General features: G+C 41.9%; 2 protein-coding genes across 2 annotated transcripts; both read left to right on the top strand.

Moving 5' to 3' along the window:
* Positions 1–1,456: 1,456 nt before the first annotated feature.
* On the top strand, positions 1,457–3,624 carry tmem141 (transmembrane protein 141). Its single transcript, XM_018662902.2, has 5 exons — positions 1,457–1,637; positions 1,835–1,901; positions 2,973–3,056; positions 3,174–3,284; positions 3,479–3,624. Exons 1-5 carry the CDS (start codon positions 1,584–1,586, stop codon positions 3,538–3,540), a joined length of 378 nt encoding a protein of 125 aa, XP_018518418.1. The 5' UTR covers positions 1,457–1,583; the 3' UTR covers positions 3,541–3,624.
* A 4,765-nt stretch (positions 3,625–8,389) lies between these two features.
* sapcd2 (suppressor APC domain containing 2) lies at positions 8,390–20,209 on the top strand. The gene is made up of 7 exons (XM_018662944.2): positions 8,390–8,458; positions 8,612–9,425; positions 12,798–12,931; positions 16,550–16,696; positions 17,556–17,657; positions 18,370–18,489; positions 18,585–20,209. The coding sequence occupies exons 2-7, from the start codon at positions 8,636–8,638 to the stop codon at positions 18,711–18,713; spliced, it is 1,422 nt and encodes a 473-aa protein (XP_018518460.1). The 5' UTR covers positions 8,390–8,458; positions 8,612–8,635; the 3' UTR covers positions 18,714–20,209.
* The last annotated feature ends 9 nt before the right edge of the window (positions 20,210–20,218 follow it).

Below are 20,218 nucleotides of genomic sequence, written 5' to 3'. Positions count from 1 at the left end.
GCAACAGAACCAACCTCTGAATCACAATATGTTACTGTTTTTACCTTGTGTTAATAATAAGAAAGGTCAATTTCTCAGGAGTGTTCAAGCATTAGTTTTGGTACTGCACTGTTTCAGTTAATCTGAGGGTTGTGTAGTTGCAACACAACATGGATTCTGTATGTGTGTGTGTGTGTGTGTGTGTGTGTGTGTGTAGAAATGTAGCTTGCATGACAGAGAAAAATGCACTGTAAATATGTCAAAAGGCTCATCAATTTAAAACATATTAAATCTTTCTTTCACTCTGGTTTTGTGCTGTTAATCACTTTTATTTCTGTCTTACCCATCATTTCTTTTTTCTCTTGTATTTAATAAGTAACAGATGTTCAGCTGCTCTGCTGGTAACTTTAGCCTCAGTGTTGATACTTGTGTCTCAGCGGTAGTTGGATTCTCTCCAGCTGTCTCTTAATTCTTCTCCTTCTTCTTGTGCATCTCCAGTCCTCAGCAGGGCCATCTCCGCCTCTTTGAGATTGCAGTGGTGTCGAAGTTCAACGGAGGGGTCAAGGAGGTCAGCAGGGTGTGCGGTCGTAGCAGGCCTGAAGTCTCCAAATGGCATTTAACAGACAAAGACAAGTTACTATGATGGCTTTATTTAAGCACCAGCTTTCGTGTGTTAATCTGTTCACTGGGTCCTAAACCTGAATCTGCTGTAGTTACCAGTTACAGATTAATGTTAATTTACAGGTGTGTGAATAATAAACAGATGTCCTCCCAAGTCTAATGTGTGTAATGTCCTGAAAATGTAAATTTGAGGCTGAGACTGTGATGGGGGGGTAAGTGGTGTTGTAGACCTCCTGATCTGATGAGGCATGGCTTCTTACTTTGAGGGGTTGGCCCTGGTTGTTTAAACAACCATTAAACAAATCCTTGGCTCAACACAGAAGGGCCAACTCCTCAAGTCAAAGACTCAGCAGTTTACCATCACCTGAAGGAAAAGAGACACTCCTTGGAGGACAATGTGCATATTTCAGATAGTGAAGACAGACGGTTTAAAAGAGGAGTGAGGGAGGCCAAAGGTTGCCTTCGATTCAACTTATCTTGGATTTACCATGCTTAGTTCTTTATTTGTTTTTTCAGTTTGGTCTAAATCTTTATGTTTTTTCCTATAACTTTAAATTTTACTGGTTAAAATCTAAATAATCTTTCATAACATTTATATTTACATTTATATGTGTATTATGTATATTTTATATATTTTCCTGTTTATATGAAACAAATGTGTATCAGAATTATTTATCACTTACATAACTTGGCATTTTTGTTTATGTCTAACACGGCCAGTATAATCTGTTTTTTTTTTTAAATCTACTTTTACTTTATTACTGATCTACTTTGAAGTATGTTTGTTTTGTTGTCTGTTGCAGTACCTCCTCCTCACCATTGGGTGTCGCCAGCGCTCACACAAAACGCTGCTCTTCTCTTATTCTGTGTTTTTGTTGGTTTGCAGCACGGAAATTTTATAACAGCAGAGTTATGTGTACAGTCTCAGGCAGTGTTATTTCCCATCTAAGACTCTAACCTCCAGCTCCACAGCAGCAGACAACATGGTGAATCTCGGTCTCACCAAGGTGGACGATGCGCTGGCGGCAAAACACCCGGTGGGTTTTTATTTCGCACCTTTTTCCTCGTCTCTGCAGTCTGCTGATCTCTGGAGGACACTGAGTCAAACTAACTGATACACACACTGTATCAGCTTTGTCATGTGCTGGATGTTAAACAGCGTATAAATGTTTAGGAGGAACTGTCATGTAGTAACAGCTGTTCTTTGTAATTAGCTTCTCTGTGTGTGTCTCAGGGTTTAGGGAGTTACGCTGCCTGCCAGTCTCATGCCTTCATGAAGGGGACTGGGACCTTTGTACTTGGTAAGTGATGTTTAACATCCCAAACTGTCCCATGCTCACCATCCACCACACTAGAAGTTACAGTGTATTGCCATTTATGATTGTATTATTATCATAGATATATCAGATATTTTAAAAAGTACACCAAACTGAGTCATTTTTATTTTAGACTCCTCTTGCCAGTGCCTCTAAATCCCTGATCTGACAAATCTTCACTCAATTTTTCTGAGCTAATGTCTCCATGTCCACAGTCAAACACTGAGGACAGTGGACCAAAATAAATAATGTTTTGTCAGCAGTTTCAACTACTGACAAAACATTATTTTGACCAGTGTATACCACAGGAGGGAGCTGTGCTCTGCAAATGCTTCTTGTATCAACAAAGTAACAACAGCACAGAGTGATGATGATTGTATTATTATGTTAGATTTATTTTTTTTAAAAGTGCATTAATACGTATTGAAAATATGCAAGATCTCTGGCTAGTTTTACATGATGAACTTCAGACCGTATAGTACTTAAACAGATATTGATATATGCAGGACATTAGGAATAGAAATAATAGTTTTTCCATGTTGCTATTTATTATCACAGCGTCCTCACAGTGAATATTGGAGGTAGTAACCTCTGAAATTGCTGTCATAACCCTCTATTTACTGTGTGGGATTTTTTAAAAATAGAAATCAGCAACATATATAAGATATGAGGAATTTCCATCCAACTTGGTTTCTCTGCCATAGTTTGTAACTTAAAAGGAGGGTATACACACAAGGCTACTGAGTTGATGAGAGTCAGTGATGAGAGTAATGCCTGCAGACTGACTCCAAACTACAGTGGATAATAATTTGATCCCAGTCTCATCAGGTCTAAAGAAATAAATAGATAAATAATAAATTTGCAGGCAAAGAACTGCAGGTGTAAGAGGACACTTGCACTTGCAAGACTGCAGACTTGGAGCTATGAAAATGAGTGTTGCAGATATTGAATGAGTTATAGAACATTCATCCCGGCTGCAGGATGTGTCACTGAAACAGCCATTCAGGATTCAATGAGGCGTCAATGCACCAGATGTGTCGTGTGCTATGTTTGTAGGTGCTGTCGGGTTTTTTGCCCTTCAGAGGGTTTTACAGAAGAAGCTTCCTTATCCTCTTCAGTGGAGCCTGCTTGTTTCAATAGGTGAGAAGTGAAACGTGGGGTTCAAGTAAGAGACAAAACTGTATTTGCTCTTGAATATAAAAGAGTTATCAGTGCCGTCTCTGCAGCCTCAGTAAGCCTCCCTCTCTCCTCTCTCAGTGGCGTCGTCAGTGGGCAGTTATGCAGTGACTCGATGGGAAACACAGAAATGCTCAGACCTCTGGTTGCTACTAGAAACAGGAAAAGTGCCGGACAGATCGCCACCACAGGGTGAGTACAGTGAGCTGCTGCAGACCTACTCGCCTCTCTTCATGGCTCGTACCGGAAAATTATGGCTGTGGATTTTTTAAATAGTAGTACTGGTTTTTAGATAAAAGCGTAAAATTAAAATTTTCTGAGAACCTTTATCAACATTTTTGTAGACTTTTATGCCTAATATTTACCTTTCTCTGTGTTTCTTTCAGTACCTAAAACAGAGGAATCAGAGGGATCAGGGAAGACAAAATATGGTGATATAATGGAATGAACATAATTATGAATAAACATGTTTATCTTCTGTAAATAACTGCACCCCTTCATAAAATATTCTACACTGGAGATGTCCAGATAAGCTCTTTATCAGTTATTTCCAGAGTTTGTGTGAAGCTTTTGAATTCCATAACAGCATTAACATTTGGGATACTCAGATGACTTTCCTGAATCAGAGGTCAGGAATTAATTTGGGTTTTTATGAGGAATCAGATGTTAAGCTTATGATCCGGTGTTATTATTTGGACGTGTTTGTGTGACATGCAACAGAATTACTGCTGCACTGCCAAAACCAGACATTAGTTGTCACTGTATACCTCATGGGGATTTGCAGAGCTGCGTGTGTCAGACCCTTGTGGGTGAACAGACCCAGTAAATGACTAGTTTCTTTTTTCAAGTGTACGATCTAAATTACACTTGATATTTTTAATCCTGTATGCCTTGGACTACAGAGAGCAATGACTCATGCTTTTAAATAAATAAATATTCTTAGCTATTAAATAAAAGTCTCAGGGCAGCAGTGTAATCCACATGAAATCATTTACTGTTGTTGCTCTCAGCTGTTGCGTGTTTACTCACCCGTCTTCAGTCCAGTGATGCTTTAATGAGGCTTGTATTATCTCAAGATGTTAATCCTGTTTGGATTTATTGCAATGTTGCATCTGTGGAAAAAAAAACATAAATTTAATGAGATTAGAGTTTAATTTAGATGTGATGGCAGCATGACCAATAGATTAGGAAAGTGAAGAGGTGAGAGAGAACATATAGAAGTCATTGTTAATTCAGCATTTGCAATTTTCTATGAGGAAATTGTCACTGGATTGACTCAGAAGAGGAAGCACTTTTAGCGAGAATTTAAACTGATGTTTCTCTCATTTTGACTGTGTTTCAGGGGGTTTCAGATCCTCATTCTGCTAATGGCTGCCTTTTATATTATTAATGTGTGGAAAACAATTTCTGTTTTTGTCCTTTTTAAAAAAAATTATTTTAAGGATAGTTGCCTTTTTTTCCCCCCTAAAGTATACAGTACAATAAAGATACGACAAAGCAACATTGTCACACTGGACGTGTATGCTGTATTTTTAAACACAGCCAGAGTATGAATGCACTTATTGTAAGCTGCTTTGGACAAAAGCATGTGTCAAATGAATGCAATGTAATATATTTTGTCAGTAATAATGCCAAGAAACAACACAATAATCCATCCTCCCTTCATCTACATGCACAAAGACGCCCACATGTTTGTGTTTTTGACCAAACAAAGAGGGAAAATAGGACAAAGAGAATGACTCCTGTACAGCTATCAGTGTGGACCAGCTGCTCCAGTCTAAACACATACTGCCATGATCAAACTTCATGTCAAAAATATTAAATCTAACTTAAAATCATTCTCATATTTTCAAGACACACACCACCTCATCTAAACAACCACAGATATTACATACGTTTCCAAGTCCATATCATTGTTAATGCCTGTGGCATCAGAGGCAGAGGGCTTGCACCAGCATGTTGGATGCCTCCCTCTGCCTAAATTGGTTTCGACTGAGCAAATATAAGCCCACAAAATTCCCAAAATATAAGCAGTATATTCGCATGCTGCTCTGTAAGTCACACGTGATAACCAGCTACATACAGAGTGTGACGGGAGGGGAATACTGCTGATCCTGCCACAACAAACACCCAGATTCAAATGTATTACCATATTGAACGTCTGCCATCCTTGTAAAAAAAAAAGTAGCAGCACTCGTCCCCCTGCATAAAGACAGATCAGTTGTATGTGATTTGCATATGCAGAGAATGAAGGTCTTAATGCGTGTAAATGAGATCTGTCATGTTTAACTTTTTGAATCAACATGTGAAAATCTCTAAAGCTACAAACATGTCAATCCTGTGCAGAATTATTTTGTGGTGGCAAATGTGTCCACAAAAGAAAAAGGTGATTATGATCATGTTCTGTTGTTTGCATAGCTGAACTAGTTTGCACAATAAGGTTAGTAACATAAATTCTGCACCATGCAGTGCAGGCCATTGAAACAATGGAGTCTTTCAAGCACATTTTAACACCTCAAGTGAGTGAAGCGACCAAAGTCCAGGCAGTTTTTTTTTTTTTTTCATTCATGGAGAACGAGCCAAAGAAAATTCTGAGAGCTGAAAAACACAAGCTCACTCACTCAGAAAATGTTTGAGGCAGCAGAGGAGAAAACGCCTAGATGGGAGATTCTCATAGTAAAAGGCAATCTGAATAAAGGAAGATTTTGGCTTTGGTTTAATATTCCTTTTCCCCTCTTCCATCTCTGTGCAGTCTGATTCCATCCCCCACTGTTGCGTCCTCTCTCTCTGCGCTCTCGTCCTCCCACTGACTGTAATTCAAATCTGATTTAACACCTCCAAGATTTGAAGGTTTTGAAGTCTCTTTCTGTGCCTCTCTCAGTCCAAAAAAAACAGGCTTCATGAATTGAATAAGCTCTCAAATCCTTTGTCACATGCACACTGATACGGCTGAAGGAAAAGACTCAGAGAAACAGAGAGCAAACAGGAGATAATGAGGGAAAAGACTGGATATGAATTACATGACGGGACTGACCGACCAGTGGAGCTGAAGATCTGCCCAATAACTAAAACAAACAGCGGTATGGATGGACTGGCCCACTGAGATGCTTGGCAACCACTGGCATGGTTAATAAATCCCAAGGAGCGTGTGTGTGTGTGTGTGTGTGTGGGTTTGTGAGCTTGTTCTGTGCAGCAGCAGCAGCAGTGCAAGTGCGTGACAACATGAGAAAGAGGGATGAGGAGAGAGGGAGTGAGCGCTCAGTTGTCTGACTCTGTGATTCGAGTGATCGCACTGGGCCTAGCTGCAACTGGACAGTGAGTGTGTGTCTGTCTCCCCTTCCCTTCACTGTCTCCTCAGTTATATAAGGATCGAGCCTGAAATGCTGAAAAAGTCAAAAAAAAAAAAAAAAAAAAAAAAAAAGCCTGGTAATAAACACAATTTCCAACATTTCTGCAGCCCTAAGTGGAAAAACTAAACCCACTCCTGAGTAAAATCTATAAACTCTGAAACTGCATTATTGGATATTTGAGCATCTGATCTGTTGGAGCTGCTTTCTAGCCTGGAGTTATAATCAATTCCCCACAAATTAATGTGTTAACAAGGACAACTGGTGTGTGATTGATTGTCAGAGGGAGGGGGAGTGCATATGTTTGCCCTAAGGGGAGTTTATTGATTGCGTGTCCTGTCTTTCAGCCTCTTTACAGTGCATTTGATGAACATAATAGAGAAAATAACATGATTCAGTATCTGGTTTGACAGGAAAAATAACTGAGAATTACAGGGAGCCCTTTGTGACAGTATGACAGTATCTTCACTATTCATCTCATCTCATCTCTTGCACATGATGACAGGTTAAGAGTTCAAGTCTGGGCAGGACAGGGATAAACATGGGTCTGTGCAGGGCTCCGAGAGTTTCTCTGTGTGACTCATCGCTAAAGAAAGAGAAACAGAAAAAGTGTCACTGAAGTGCCAGAAATGTTTGCGATGTGTTCTGACTGTGTGAAAGTTGGATTTCAGGCTGTGTGCGGGGAGCGAGTGCAGCTTCTCAGCCTGACTGAGAGAGGATCTTGATATAAATTATATTACGTAATATCAAAATTGATGTGTGATGAAAGTGCCTTTTGAGGGGTAGAGAAACACAGCTGGCACTTTATTTTGATAGTCTTTGTTGTCACTTGATAGTAGCCTCATTTGGAGGTCAGGACTTTTCTGTAAAGTGTGACCAAATCAAAAATGAATGGTTGTTTATTGGAATAACATCCCATGAAATGCAAGGAAAAATACAGAGAAATATCTTAACCTTCAAACTCAGAGATCTTAGAGCCGTACAAGCAAGTCATCTATGAGCAAATATTTCCCATAGAAGATTATTCCATAGCATTATGAGCAATATTAGGCTTAAAAGCATGAGCATGTGTAAAATGCTAACTCTTAACTGCACAAGATGCATCATTTTCTATCAAATGTCATTGCACGTACATAAACATGTCAACTCTATAGACTACTCAGTTCAGTTGAGTTTTTTGAGAATGCCAGGGACGCATTGAACAGAGGTTTTTGTATTCATTATATTGTAATAAACATGCTTCACAATCATGCAGCTTTTACAAAGGATATATCATTGCCTTTCTTTCATAATCAATTGATAATACAGTGTATAAAATATCCTGGTGCAGAAAATTCAAGCAATCAGATAAAATGCTTCACAACAATATAAACTGAATCAGTTAAGGTATTAAAACTAAATTTTAATGCAGGATCCCTCTACAGGAGCAGGACTACATGATGGAGGACCCATCGGAGTTGATGTTGCTTCAGTGGTGCAAATTTCTAACAAATTTGAGATAAATTAGACTTGTAGACCCTGATGATGTGGAGTGAACCTGGGGATCTTGGGCCAGTGTGAGGGCGAATAATTACAGCAAACTCAGTCTGTCTCACTATATATGCTTATATCTGAGGATTGTCTTAAGACTTTCTTGAAATATTGTAAACCTTAAATCACAGAGTAAAAGGTTTAAGGTGAAACAAAAGTGTTCTGTTCCCCATGATGACTGTGTTGTGTTAGTGTGGGGGGCTGTAAGGTGATAGTTTACCCAGCTCTTTCTGATTAGGTGGGGGGCTGTATAATAATATCCAGGCTTTATGAATAACGTCTCAGCAGCATTAGCAATAACAAAAGCACAACTCAAACTGGAACCTATCTCAGGCCTGCACCAATGAGAGCCGAGCTCGTGCACACCGCGGCCAATGGCTGGTCCCGGGACGCTCGCGCACAGCCGTTTGAAGGGCGGTCCTCGACAGAAAAAGGAAAGTATGGATCAGAGAGCCGCGGAGTATCGGTGGAAGGTAGACTCACGAAACGGTAAAATATAAACAGATTTCAGGCTAAAATTCCGTTTTAAAGACATGTATGTTGCTGTTCAGTAAGCGAGAATTCCTTGTGTTACTCTCTATGTGCAGCTGTTTGTTTACATAGAGTTAGCCAACTTGTGTTGGTGTGTTTTTGATTGATTAGTCAGCGGAGATTATCAATACCTCCATGGCGTTGATAGCGACTGACCGGGGCTGCAAACTGAACGGGACTTCGGCGATTTACAGTCGAGTTGGGCCGAGAAAAGAAGCGTTTCAAGGCAAGACTGAGAGCTTTAAAACTGCCAAAATGCAGCCAAAAGAGACGGAGTATTCAACAGATGGCCTGCCCAAAGCTTTCCTCCACAGTCTGAGGACCCTGTTTGACATATTGGATGACGGTGGACGGGGCTATGTCCACATCTCGGAGATCGAGAGCCGCTGGCAGGGCGCGGACACCCAGGACCTGCCCGGCGGGGTGCTGAACTGCCTCAGGAGGGTCACCCCGCCGCATGGGTGCCTCACCTTTGAGCGGTTTGTTGCGGGGCTGCGGTACTCCATGCTCAACCCGGAGAACAGCTCACACTTCAAGGCCCATGCTGCCGTCCACCCGCAGCAGGCTCCGAAGCAACCCCAGAAACCCGCCCCACTGTCCGCGTGTGGCGTCGAGAGCCGGATCGAGAACAAGGTCCGTCCGCTGGGGCCGAGCAACGTGACCAACACCCAGCAGCACCGGGCGTCCTCACTCCAGAGCCGGGGCAGGCCGGAGGAGGGGCCCGGGTACCCCGCGTGTGGACCGGCGAGGTATGGCGCGGGTTTCGAGAGGTCCGGGCGGAGTTTGGAGCGGATTCCTGTCGCTCCGGAGGGAGGGTGTTACAGGGCCGACCCGGGCCATGCCACTAAACCGGCACAGCCCCAGCAGTGCCAGGTCAGGTCTATTGAGTCGCTTGCTCTGGAGTCACCGCAGCTCCAAGGACCAAGTAAGTGGCACCGTACAAACCATGGGTAAACAGTTCAAAATGTTGTGAGGGTGAGCGTATGAGGGGCTGGAGGGGACAGGGCAGTGAGTTTATTCATGTTTATCCTGTGAAATGTCAGGGAATAGTGAAAAAACCCATCACAGTCTCCCAAAACCCAAGATTGGTTTGTCTCACCAAAAGTTAAAGATATTGAATTTACAATGATGTCAAACAAAAAAAGCACATTTGCACATCTGAGAGGCTTTAAATGGATATTATTCTGTCATTTAAGGTGTATCATTTGCATTTGCTCCTGTTGCTACAGACTTGAAAGAAAAACAAAACTGTTATCTGGATACCAAAAAAGAAATGTGCTTGAGGATGTGAGTCAGAAAAGGAGCCACTGTGTCCCTTAATACCAACCAGCACACAGAACAGAACACACTTGAGACTAAATTCCCATGAGCAAGCCATTTGGCTGCATGCATAACTGAGCTGATATGTCCACTGCAGTCTTGCCAGCTTCGATCTCATATTATAATTTAATTGGGTGCAGTGAACTGTGTGGTAGACACAAGTGCACAATGTCTGCATAGTGCTTGCGTGTCAGTATTTGTCAGTGAGAAAGAGCCTTACAGAGTTAAAAATGGCAACTTTAAAAGGGAATCTTTGCCTTAATCTCAGAAGAGGTCAACAACAGTTATTGTTGAGTTTTGACAACATACTTCTCAGGTATCAGTATTATGTGATTAACATGTGTTTAACACAGCTTAAACAGGCCCCTGCTCCAAAGATGGGTGCCCAGTTGAATAATTACTGTTGTTAACCCCAGGTCAGGTCAGAGGTCATGTCAGAAATTCCTGCAGAGATTTATCCACATTGAGAGTCTGGCTCATGGAGGGAGGACAGAGTTATCCCTGCCATGGCTCTGTGACTGGGGAACAGGCGATGGTCAGTTGTATGCGTGTTCATGAGTTCACATTTTCTCTGGTGGGCCGGATGTAGGTTGGAGGAGCCGCTGTAGAGAAACTCCCAGTTTGCTTGCTCATTATCTCATTCGTACATACAGGCTCACTGTTGTTCCTCTTCCTCTCAGAATCATACGAGAGTCCTTTCACATGCTCTATCTCTTTCTTTCTCTCTCTTGTACACACACACACTCAACTGAAGTTCGTCGGGTTTGCCTGATCTCTATACAGCCAGGCCTGTCTGGAGCTATAAGACTGACACACTCACTCTCTCTCTCTGTTGAGCCCTTGGGGCTTTCACTGCTTAGATAGATGGATAGACAGATACAGTAAATGGACAGATACAAAAGGTCACATACTTGTGTGTTTTTCATCTGCAGCTGTTTGTGGTTTGGGCTAGGGTTCCTAGATTTGATTAAGGGAAATCTTAATGCTGCAGCATAGAGTAATATTTTTTAGGCTCTTTTCTTACAGTGCCTCCAACTTTTAGGAACCAGTTTGGGGGGAGGTAAATTTTTTTTTGTTTCAACGTGACAATGCCCATGAGCACAAAGTGAGCTCCTTAAAGATGTGGTTTTCTGATCTTGGTGGTGGAGGAACTTGAGTGGCCTGCATGGTTCCCTGTGTGATCCCAGCCCCGTCCAACACCTTTCGGGATGAATTGCAGTGACTGCGAGCCAGGCCTTATCACGCAACATCAGTGGCTGACCTCACTAATGCTCTCATGGCTGAATGGAAGCAAATCCCTACAGCCAGGTCCCAAAATCTTGTGGAATGCCCTAAAAGACGACTGCATGGATGTTATAGTTGCATATTAACGCCCCATAGTTTTGTGATCAAATGTTCAGTAATCACATGAGGGTGCAATGTTCGGTGGGTGTCCGCATACTTTTGTCCATGTAGTTCAGAGAGACAGACAGACCAGCAGTGTCCATGCGGTAATCTCTCACATGCAGCCAAACCCTGCTGGATTAGGCCAGATTACAGCAGAAAGGCCAGGGCTCACTGAATCACTGCAGCAGTGAAAACCTCCCCTACACCCTGGACATCACCACAAATTCCTGACACGCTCTCGCACTCTCAGTGCTGTCTTGTTAAAGGGAAAAGTCAACAGGGATGGTATGCACTTACATCTAAAAATATGACAATGATAAAACGCCAGAGTAGATACCAGGGAAATACTACAGAAAGAAGGCAGAGAACAGATCTAAGGAGATTGTTGTATGTCATCTTTGGAGTAAGTGATAACACAGCTGAAGCTGAGTTTCACAATAGCTGACAAAACAGTCTCACCACAAGGTTCATTTAATGTGACTTTCGATCATATCACATGGTCTTCGTCAGCAGATAGACTATGTTCAATTGACATGGAACTGAAGATGATCACATTTTTTTGATTGCCAGAAAAGTGTCATTGTTATTGTGAAATTTCGACTGACGTAAGATGACACAATCGTCAAACTTAAAAACACTCCTTCTTTCCTTGTCTTTCTCCTGATCACAACAAAGCAAACATGGACACGTCCTAACCTCATTTCTAAATGCCACACCTTGCTTTCACCCTGTTATCCACTGCTCTTCCATCTCGCATGACAGTATTGAAAATCCAGACAGTGTTTGTTGATTTTAGATTTTATCAAAATAACATTAAATCACGGAGGTTATCCTGTGTTGTTGATTTCAGAGATGCTCTCTCCACAGTGTGTTTGATAGCCTTAAGCTCAGATACTTCACATATTTCCCTCTGCTCCACTGAACTCACCCTCAGTCAAGTAATCAAAGAAATCACAGTTCAGTATGCTCACAGCTCCCTCCTGTGGTACACAATGGTAACCCAAATGCATTATCTGTTGATCTTTTCTCATCATAGATGTGAAGGTGTTTTGCCAAGTACAATTTTGCTAGATCAGGGAGTGATTTAGAAACACATGAGTGAACCAGAAAAATCCAGAGCAGTGTATTATAATGAAATTTTAACATGATATGAGATGTCTTGAAATGATTTTTTGTTTTTTTAAAGATGTAGCTTTACTGTTGCTGATTGACTCTGAACATACATTACTGAGTAGGACTCTTCAGACTCAGATTTAATAGAAGTTTAGTTTAGTGTTTGAGTGAGGCATAATTCAACAAACTGTATGTCATTCTAAGTATTGTGCGTGCCATGCATGCCTGCTGCTCTTTGCTACTATTTCTGCTTTGTTATGAAAGTTGTGGTTAGAAGTATATTGTAATCCACCACATATATTTGAGTAATTTAAATAGCCTAAATGAAGAGCTATTTTCAAATGTTTTCTTGAAGGATTGTGTTTTTTTTGGTCCTCGGTTACATTCAGCAAACAAAACTGCTGTCATTACAAAGTGTATTCCAGTTTATGTAGTTGTGTTGAAATTGACTGAATGTGTCTGGTTCACATTTATCTAGGTGTTGTGAAATCAGGTTTACCAAGATCTCAGAGCGAATCAGCAACAGGATTTACTGGTGGCTCCAGGCGACACGGGCGGAGTCGGGAGGAGCAGAGACGGCATACCATTTCCAACGGAGTGGATTATGGAATGGTTGGTACATATGCTCACGCACACACGCACACAAACAGTCTCTACAAAGTGTTTTTCAGAAACACTAGACTGCAGCCTTACTCGTGATGCTGTTTACATACATACAGTTTTCCATTAATAACTGGTTGCTTGACAGACCAGTGGATCTGCTGTGGACCCCCCCTCCCCACCAAATCTACCCAGTGTTTAGTAATCCACATGCAGCACACTGCTGTTTGTTACATAACACCCGCATCCACCCTCATTACAAACCCACTTTCTTTAAAATGTCACTTCTTTTGAAAACCTCACAGGTGAAACCACAGTCCCTGCACAACTAATTAGAGGTGAATCTGTTAGTCGGTCAGATCGGTCACTGACGATGGCAAACGTGTCCTGATTCTGGATTCTCAGGTGTGAAGATTTGAGGCTGTGGGCTGCTGGTCAGATACAACAAGCTACTTTAAATATGTCACCGTGGGTTGTGGGAAATTACAGTGGGTATTTTTGACTACTCACAGACATTATAGACAAAATAATTAAAATTAAAAAACAGATGACATTGGTATTTAGACATTATTGCATGAGTCTTTAATAGCAGCTGTTCTGTAGCTTTGCACTGAAAATGTGACATCCACTGAGTGAAAGTGTGACATGAGATCAGTAAGTAGCTTTTAGGTGTTTTTTTTGCTGTGGTATTAAAAATCATTTCAGATGTGTTGAGTTGGGTGAAAGCAGAGGATCGTTGGTAAAGAAAGAGGTCTGCTTGGACTTAAAGCTTTTATGATGTTAAGTATTATTGGATGTAATGGGGACAAAGATAAACTGTAGGTCATGAAACTGTTTATTTCTGTAGAAAAGTAAATAGTTGAAGCATGGGAAAAAAAAGTTTTCCAGTGCAGGCTCTTCTCCATTTCACTTTCTATTGGCCCCCTCATTCCCCTCCCATCCATGTGCCTGCCCTGCCTCCCCGCCTCACTCTGCCCCTCCCACCTCCAGTTCGGAGCTCAAGCCTCCTCTCACTCTCTGTCTCTCCCCCTGCCTCACCATTTCTCATTCTCTCCGGCTCGCTTCCTCTCCCTCCTTCTCTCCCTGTCTGTGTCTCCGTCTCTTCTTTTTTTTTTCTCCCCCCCTCGGCCTCTGTGTGTGGAGAGGCTGACTGACCGACTCCCCTCCTTCTCCCTCCCTCTCCCTGCCCCTCTCCTCCTCCCCCTCTCCCTCTGTCCCTCCCACCCAGGCCGACTTGGCCCGCTGCTGCCCTGATGGTAGTGAGCCGGGTCGGGCCCAGGGGCCTGGTAGAAGTAGAGGACTCACTTGGGCGGCCCGGCCCAGCCTGGACGGCTGTGTGGGCTGCCTACACTACCGTCTTCATCCCCCTCAGCAGTAGCCTCTACAGCAGCAAGGCCCTGCACTTTTTCCTCTGGGTGAGTAGGACGACAGGGAGAGACGGACAGGGAGGGAGAGCTGTTTGTAGAGGATAGATGAAATTAAAGTTGATCCTCTGATTCTATAATGAGTGTTTTTCAGAATTTGAAGGCGTGCATCAAGTTGTTTTGATATTTAATCCAAACAGTTAGGTCAAATAAAGGAGTTAAAATGTTGTGATCAGCTGGGAATTCAGTGTGTCTTGATCAGGATACTAAAAACTGTGCTTGTTGTAGGGACTCTGGGTGTGTTTGTTGGTTTATTTTAGAGCTTCAGGGTTTGAACTAGTGCTGTAACAAGAAGTCGATTAACTGAATTTGACCGACAGTGATGCCTCAACTCATTTATTAAGCATGTCTGATGGTTGCAGTTTCTCAAATATGAGGTTTTGCCAGGTTTTGTCTGTTTTTAGATCATTGTCAGTTTTATGAACTGTTTGTCAGACAAAACAAGCAACATAAAGAATCTGATGGGCACTTTTCAGTGTTTTCTAACACTTAAGACAATAATCATGATGTTTATTATGAACAAAGTAAATAACTCTTATCAGAACAAAAATTCAGTGTCTTTTCTTCCTTTAAGGACTTTGGATCTTTTGGCTGTAACCTGGACAGCTTCAGGGTGTGGATAGTGCTGACAGGAGTGGTCAATTAGTCAAATACCAAATGTTCCCTGATTTTTTTTTTTTTTTTTTGATGTGTGGCTTTGCTGCTTTTCTCTCTTTTATACAAAGCTAAATTAAATATCTTTGTTTTTTACGGTCGGTCGGACAAAACAAGCAATTTCAAGGCATCACCTTGGACTTCTGATGTGTATTTCTCATTATTGTCTGACATTTTATAGACTCTGAAACAACTCATGAGAAGAGTAGTCGCCAGAGTAAATATTTGTTATTTGCGGTCCTAAACTGTCCTTGTTTTACAGACTTCAGGATTTGTTGTGTTGATTATGACCTGCCGTTGTATTGTGAAGCTTCAAGGTTCGGACCCCTCTGTGTCCTGGTGCTTTGTAGATGAAGTGTAAAAGGCTTTTATGTCGTTCTTTGTGTTTTTAGCTAAACTGCATGTGCAGTGGGTGTCATGTTATTGTGTGTACGTTGTTGTGTGTATTCATGCCCTTGCTCATTCAACCAGCAGAGAGCACACAGACATACGTGCACAGACTTTTCCATAACCCCTCAGCCATTTGCTGCTCTGCTCCCTCTCTCTGTGTATTTTCTCTTCTCTGCTCCCTTTCTTTCTTTTATAAGGTTTTCCTGCCTGTGGCCCACCACATATTCATGCAGCCTGACACTGGGTCATGCTTCATTCTAGACACGGACCCCCTCCTCTTCCCCTTAACCCCCCCTCCCCCCATGCTCCCTCTCTTTCTCTGTGTACTCTCTCTGCTGTAAGGCTTTATGAGGAAAGAGCAGAAACATGTTTACACTGGATTTGATTTGGGTCTCTTAAATCTGTCGTCCTCTGTTAGTTTACTTTCGCAACATGTATCCCAGCGTATGAGCGATGATCAGTGGAATGTACCGAGCCACATGGGGGACGGAGGGATGGAGCAGTGGGTGGATAGAAAGATGACACACCAGGTGGCTGAATGCCAGCAATGAGGCCTGAACTGTGGCAGTGTGCCGCATGGACAGCCTGGTCAGCACAACTCAATGCAGCCTTACTGGGATGCGCGCACGCACACACACACACACACACACACAGACACACACACACACACACACACACACACATATGTCTCCCTCTTTCTCTTTCTCTTTCTCTTTCACTTACACACACATACACACACTGGGGTGGCCATAGTTGAAGTGGGTCTGCTGTTTACCCCATTCTTAGGTTGCTGCGCGGTTGCTATGACGCTGGACTGATTGCTCCTCTAAACATTGTTCAGGATGGGAGAGAGTCCGGCACAATTGGTATGGCGCCATTGTCTCTATCAGCACAAAAGAGTTTGCTGCAGATGCCCTTGTGAAAATATGGGAGTTTGTCTATCACACAGCCCCAAAATCAATGATTAGATTTAATCTTGGCAGCATGGAAAATACGGAAATGAAATGTTTTCTTTCCGCTGCGTCTCTGTCGTCTTTGTCTGATCCTAATTTAATTTTTCTCTCTCCCCTCCCATTGTTCCATTGCACCCTTCCCTGCCCCCCCCCCCCCTGTTTCACCCTCTTTTCAACATGCCACCCTTTTTAACTTTCAACTCACACAGTTGAAGCAAATGAAAGAGCTGGAGCAGGAGAAGGACTCCCTGCTGGCGGGCCTGGAGGTGGTGGAGCGGGCCCGAGAGTGGTACCAGGGCCAAATCCACAACGTCACAGAGAGACAGCGGCAGGTCGGCCAGAGCTCCCACTGCACGGTCAGTTCAATCACAGGCACAAAACTGTCAAAGCTAAAAGCTATTGGAGATGCAGCCTGTTGCCTTTGTTCCTGTATTCCTGTCGTTTGGTGACATTTTCTTCTTATTGATATGGAAAAGTAATCAAATATAAACAATATTCCATCATGACAAGATATTTACCCCACACAATACAGAGTTATAATAAAATTGAAGTTATACTTTTTAATACTCCCAAGTCAAACAACAAAATAGAAAACAACACATCAATATCTAGTATAAAGTGTAACACGTATAAATCTGTAAATGTGTCAAAAAGGGTAAAATCAGTGGTGGTAGAGGAAGAGACAGACATTTTTCATCCCACGGTATCTTTTGTAGTCTCTCATGTTTTTTACTCCTGTACTTATTAGAGATTATAGCAGAATATTTCCTGAAGTATAGAAAAAAAAACAAATCTGAATATTCATCCTTAGGCTGTTAATTAATTCGATTTTATTTGTTGGGAATACTTGATATATAAAGTTAACTTCATGTCCTGTCATGGAAATATTATTATTTTACTACATGTATTTGAGCTCAGTGTGTTCCCATTGACTGTTCAGATGTTTTAATGCCTTCAGATTGTTGCTCTCACACAGGTATTCTGGGAAATGTAGGACAGCTAGATGAGGCAGGTTAAAGGGGAACTTAGGAACACCAGCCAGTATTAATTCACGTTTTGGTCCGTTTTTGTCGTCATGTAACTTTTTTTCAGACACACCTCCTCCTTAATCATTATTTTAAAGCCATCTCCTTTTAGCTAAGCTTGTCCTTGACATTTCTCATACACTTTCCTACTTCTGTAAATTCATTTTGTCTCTGTGTTCTCTCTTCTTAGGATTTCTTCACAGAAGCCAGTCAGAGTCGCATGAATGTTCTCATTCCCAAACTCCAAGAAGTCAACCACTGCCTTAATGACCTTATCTCCTGCACTGGGATGGTGAGTGTTTTTACTTTTTACTTTGTTCTGGGTTTAGGTAGAGTCAAGCATTCCTCAATCCATCAGGATATGTAAATACAATCTAAATATAACTCAAGACTGGATTTACATTCAACGTTCCTTTACCATCATAATTAAGGGAGTTTGTTCACTCATTGGCTGGTGCAACAAATCCCATCCCATGCCCCATGTGAAAGGATTGCAGTGGATAAATACATGAGGGTCTGGGACAGAGTGAGAGTGCAGATAGACACTGGAGAAGAGGACAGTAGGCGATTCCTTTAGTAGGAATTTCCAGAGTGCATCTGTCTCCTGCTGTGTGCTTTATGGCTATGATGTGTGTCATGTGTAATGTTAAATTCATAAAAATGTAAAATTACGTAACTAAAACTGCAACAAAATCAACAAAAGAGAGCTTATTTCATGAAATTATCACTGTTTTATCAGGTGGCCTATTATTTTTTCTTACTTATTGTTGGCTACTTAGGCAGAATTATATAACAGTTAATTAGACTGAATTGAAGATTGTTTTTTTTTTTATTGGAGAAGCCAAAATTGCCGTGTTAAATCCTTAGTCTATGGAGGGCTACAAGAGGAAGTCTTACTTTTTATCTCTGTGAACTTTGCCTGACCTGAAGCTGGATGCAGTCAATGTTTCTTCTTAAATTATGATTTGATTTTGTAATTTAAATCTAATTCCTCTGTTTCCCAGCCGTCATTTCCTTCTAGCGGAGTTCAGACCACAGCACTCTCAGCAAACTCCCAGCCTCCGGCTCCAGCTCCTCCTCAAGCCATCCAGAGACTGAAGGACCAGAACCGACTTCTCACACAGGTTCAACCCAGTCTACAAACTGCCAATAGATACAAGTCACCGTAGCCTTTAGGATCATGTGTGACGCTCACTTCGTTTCCCTTTTTTCCATCAAGGAGGTGACGGAGAAGAGCGAGCGCATCACCCAGCTGGAACAGGAGAAATCGGCTTTGATAAAGCAGCTTTTTGATGCTCGGGCCCGCAGCGCGCAGGACACCAGCACCATGGATTCCACCTTCATCTGAACACGATTACACTCTGAGCAACACCGCAACATCACCGCGTTTCTAGGAGACATCATCTGCACTGTTCTGGAGTCACAGTTTTACAAGACTGAAGCTGACTCTTTGTTTACCCAACTGACCACTCGTGGCAGTGACGCACCTTTTAGCCATGACACACCAAAACCCTCGACTGCAGCATGTCACCACTCCACCCTGAACCAAACCCGCACTAACCTAGATGCAAACACTCCCGAATGACTTGACCCAAAGAATCGAAAAGGGTCTTTTACTTGCTGCCTTCATGTTCCCTGCATAAGCTGAAAAGACTAGAGCACTATCAAGAAATGAGTGGGGTCTCGTGAGATCCCATCTCTCCCTCTCTTGCAGCATCTGCAAGATCTCCACCCCCACTCCCGAAAGACTGTTGTTTTACTTCTGCTGCTTGACTGCACAGACAGCATTAAAAACATAACCTTTAACTTAGAGGTCCAAAAAGGAATTGGACGACAATTGGACGGGGGTTTGTTGGAATAAAATGCCATATTCTCACAGTTAAATCTGAAAACAAGTCAGGCGCATCTGCTTGCTGTGATCTATCAACTACATTTCTGTTTAAATCTTTTAAGTTTGGTACTTTGATCTCAGTAATTATGAGATACACTTTGCCCCTCGTCTTCCAGTATTACCTTCCTTTTAATGTAAATTGATAACAATGTTTACCTGACATTCGCTTTCTGGTTTTTGGTTTTTAATTTCAAACACAGATAGAGGAATGGCAGAGAAGAATGGTTTTTGCTGTATTTTGTAGTAGCATGCTAAACATTAAAGACCTTTCGAGATGTCTTTTTTTTTTTTTTTTTTTTAGATTTGAAACGAGATGGGAGGACAGTTTACAAGCCGATGAGATGTCGCGGCAGAGACGGACGAGAGAAGTTTGCACGTAGACGAGCGCTGAGGAGGATAAACACGGTAGACAGCGAATGTGTCAGAGTTGGGAGATGTTCTGATGTCATGTCAGAGACAAAAAAAAATCACTTTGGCTATCTAGTGCTACATCCCCTGTATGTCTTTACAGTGGAGTCTTTGCATGGGTCATTTTTTTATCTAAAAAATATTTATCTTCTGAAGAGATTTCTGTTTGAAACCCAGAGATTAGCACAGATGTAAAAACCCATTTTGTCCTCATAAGTGTCCCCCCGGAAACCATTGACTTTAGACTAAGCTGAACAAATATTTAGCCATCCACAAGTTTACAAGAGAGATAGATAGTTGGTGGGTGGCGGTAGGAAAAAAAAACATTGTAGTTTTATAATGGATCTGTATGGTACTGCTGGGATGTCTGCACATAACATAGTTAAATACTGTCGATGTCTGTTTCCCACTTGTTTGATTGTATCTTGTTTCTTGCTGCTCAAACTACATTATGTGTGAGTGAAATTCTTCCTTCTGCTTTCTATCAAGAGTACACAGACTTCTGATGAGAGGTTAAAAAAAATAAATAAATACGATCAAACGATGCTGACTGT

The sequence above is a fragment of the Lates calcarifer genome, linkage group LG9 (genome assembly GCF_001640805.2).
Source record: "Lates calcarifer isolate ASB-BC8 linkage group LG9, TLL_Latcal_v3, whole genome shotgun sequence".
NCBI classification, from domain to species: Eukaryota; Metazoa; Chordata; class Actinopteri; family Centropomidae; genus Lates; species Lates calcarifer.
The sequence above is the reverse complement of the archived record's forward strand: the minus strand, read 5'-3'. Positions and strand labels throughout refer to the sequence as shown.

What these genes read in the sequence shown, in the direction of transcription:
- sapcd2 (XM_018662944.2), top strand. Translation starts at nt 8,636, where the DNA reads ATGGCGTTGATAGCGACTGACCGGGGCTGCAAACTGAACGGGACTTCG. An exon ending in GCCAGAGCTCCCACTGCACG is followed by an intron (nt 16,697 to 17,555) that starts GTCAGTTCAATC and finishes CTCTCTTCTTAG; the next exon opens with GATTTCTTCACAGAAGCCAG. An exon ending in AGAACCGACTTCTCACACAG is followed by an intron (nt 18,490 to 18,584) that starts GTTCAACCCAGT and finishes TTTTCCATCAAG; the next exon opens with GAGGTGACGGAGAAGAGCGA.
- tmem141 (XM_018662902.2), top strand. Translation starts at nt 1,584, where the DNA reads ATGGTGAATCTCGGTCTCACCAAGGTGGACGATGCGCTGGCGGCAAAA. An exon ending in CGCTGGCGGCAAAACACCCG is followed by an intron (nt 1,638 to 1,834) that starts GTGGGTTTTTAT and finishes TGTGTGTCTCAG; the next exon opens with GGTTTAGGGAGTTACGCTGC. An exon ending in GACTGGGACCTTTGTACTTG is followed by an intron (nt 1,902 to 2,972) that starts GTAAGTGATGTT and finishes CTATGTTTGTAG; the next exon opens with GTGCTGTCGGGTTTTTTGCC.